Source organism: Cyprinodon variegatus, unplaced genomic scaffold, assembly GCF_000732505.1.
Source record: "Cyprinodon variegatus isolate N-32 unplaced genomic scaffold, C_variegatus-1.0 Scaffold1300, whole genome shotgun sequence".
Classification (NCBI taxonomy): Eukaryota; Metazoa; Chordata; class Actinopteri; order Cyprinodontiformes; family Cyprinodontidae; genus Cyprinodon; species Cyprinodon variegatus.
In genome coordinates, this window is record NW_015151753.1 from 20,235 (window position 1) to 21,995 (window position 1,761).

At 52.8% G+C, this 1,761-nt stretch overlaps 1 protein-coding gene across 1 annotated transcript in view; it reads right to left on the reverse strand.

Annotated features, from left to right (window-relative positions):
- The window catches only part of fam110b (family with sequence similarity 110 member B), a 6,893-nt gene continuing 5,132 nt past the window's right edge, over positions 1 to 1,761 (reverse strand). The window contains exon 3 of the mRNA XM_015402110.1: positions 1 to 1,703. Within this exon, the coding sequence (XP_015257596.1) occupies positions 806 to 1,703 (898 nt within the window). The 3' untranslated portion in view covers positions 1 to 805. The remainder of the gene's footprint in view (positions 1,704 to 1,761) is intronic.

Genomic DNA, 1,761 nt, shown 5'->3' on the forward strand with positions numbered 1-1,761 from the left:
GGGGGGGGGATTCAGAGCATTTCCTGTCTAGATTTGTTTTCTTCCCAAATAAAATCATTTCCATCTACAGGGAAGTTTTTCCTTCATTCACAGGTTTGGGTAAAAAAATACTTCATTATAAAACTTCACATCTAAACGATGCTAACTTTGTGACGCTAGCTCAGTGACGTAAACTCACTGATGCTAACTTACCTCCGGTAACACTGATGCTAACTCGCTAAGGTCAGACAGAGATGGACGTGTGGGAGGACAGGAGGACAGCTCCGTACACCAATGCTCTGAGTCCAGGACCCAGAGGAGTCTCTGCTGGCTACACTGCTTAAAGGAAAAACTGAATGGGTGCAAAAAAAACCTGCTTTACTGATCGTTTGTTGGACTGGTTCATATATTTACTGACTCCAGGTTTCTGCGAGTTAAAGGAACATTTCATGAAAATTTGTCCAACAGAAAGGAAACCATTAAGTCCAAAGTGAGTCTTAGCCACCTTTAGACGGTGGACCGTTCTGGTTTGGGTCACCAGGAACCGACTGAGTCCGGAGTCCAGAGAACAAGTATTATTCTCTGGATCTTTTCATGTTTGTATTTTTTCTTTTAATCTGGTTTTAAATGATTCTTCGTTATCTGCTGGCGCCCCACATCTTTTAGTTGAGAGGATCAGTTGATCGCCTCCTTCCTTCATTCTTAGAACTTAATGGTTCTGGTTCTCTCAGCGTCTAAAGCAGCCTGAAAACGACCATCCAGGATCAGAGCCGCGGGTCCGATAGGCTCCAGTTCACAGTATCTTCACTCCGCATTGATGCTGGACCTAAACATGGGAGACCTTCTGAGATTCTCGGGCTTGTTTGATGCTATAAAGCCATTTAATCACTCGTGCATTTCGCTCCACAGCTGAGATGCCGTAGGGGACGCGCTCACCGGCATCCTCCTCTTCCTCCACCTCTTCCTCCTCTGATACGGCATCGTTGGAGGATCGCCGCGACTGATCGCAGTCAGAGGAGATCATAGAAGCGGATCGAAAGTTCAGGCTGATGATGTCAGAGTTGGCCCTGGCAAAGTTCTCCGGACCCACCGCCTCCAGCTCCTCTGGGTCGAGGCCGCAGTAGTTAAAAAAGCGCTCCACGTCGGCGCCGGCCCGCGCATACCGGTCTGACAGGTCTGACTTGGATCTGTGCAGTGAGGAGCGGCGAGTGACGTTGGATCCCTGCTCCAGATCAATGTTCAACTCGGCCGATCCACCAGCAGGGCCCCCGGTCTCACAGGGCAGCGACTGGGGGGTGGTGTTGTCACAGGGGGAAGGGGACAACGGTGGACGCGGCCGTGGCAGAGACAAGGACAGCGCAGGAGGGAGGGAGGTGGGCTTGGGAGGAAGGGGCGGAGCCGAGGAGCTGCTGGACTTGGCCGGCCGCAGCGGTTTCCCGTTGCACAGTCGCAGGAGGTCGGAGGAGGAGTGGGAGGTGAGGAGAGGAGGCAGCGGGGAAGGAGAGTGGCGGGCCAGCCCTCCTTCCCCGCCTCTCTCATCACGCGCTCGTCTGCTAAGGTTGAGGTTTCCTGCTTGTTGGGGACTGCGGCGCCCCCCGCTGGCCACTGGGGGGACCTTCAGGGAATGAGAGAAGGATCTAAGGGAGTGTGAGGTGCTTGGGCTCGGAGCAGAGTCTGAAGGCTGTTCATTCAGGGTCATTGTCGATCTGTAGGTTAGCGGCATCCTGGAAAGAGAAACAGAAACAGAAAGCTCCATTACGGTGGGAGAAACATGATGGACCT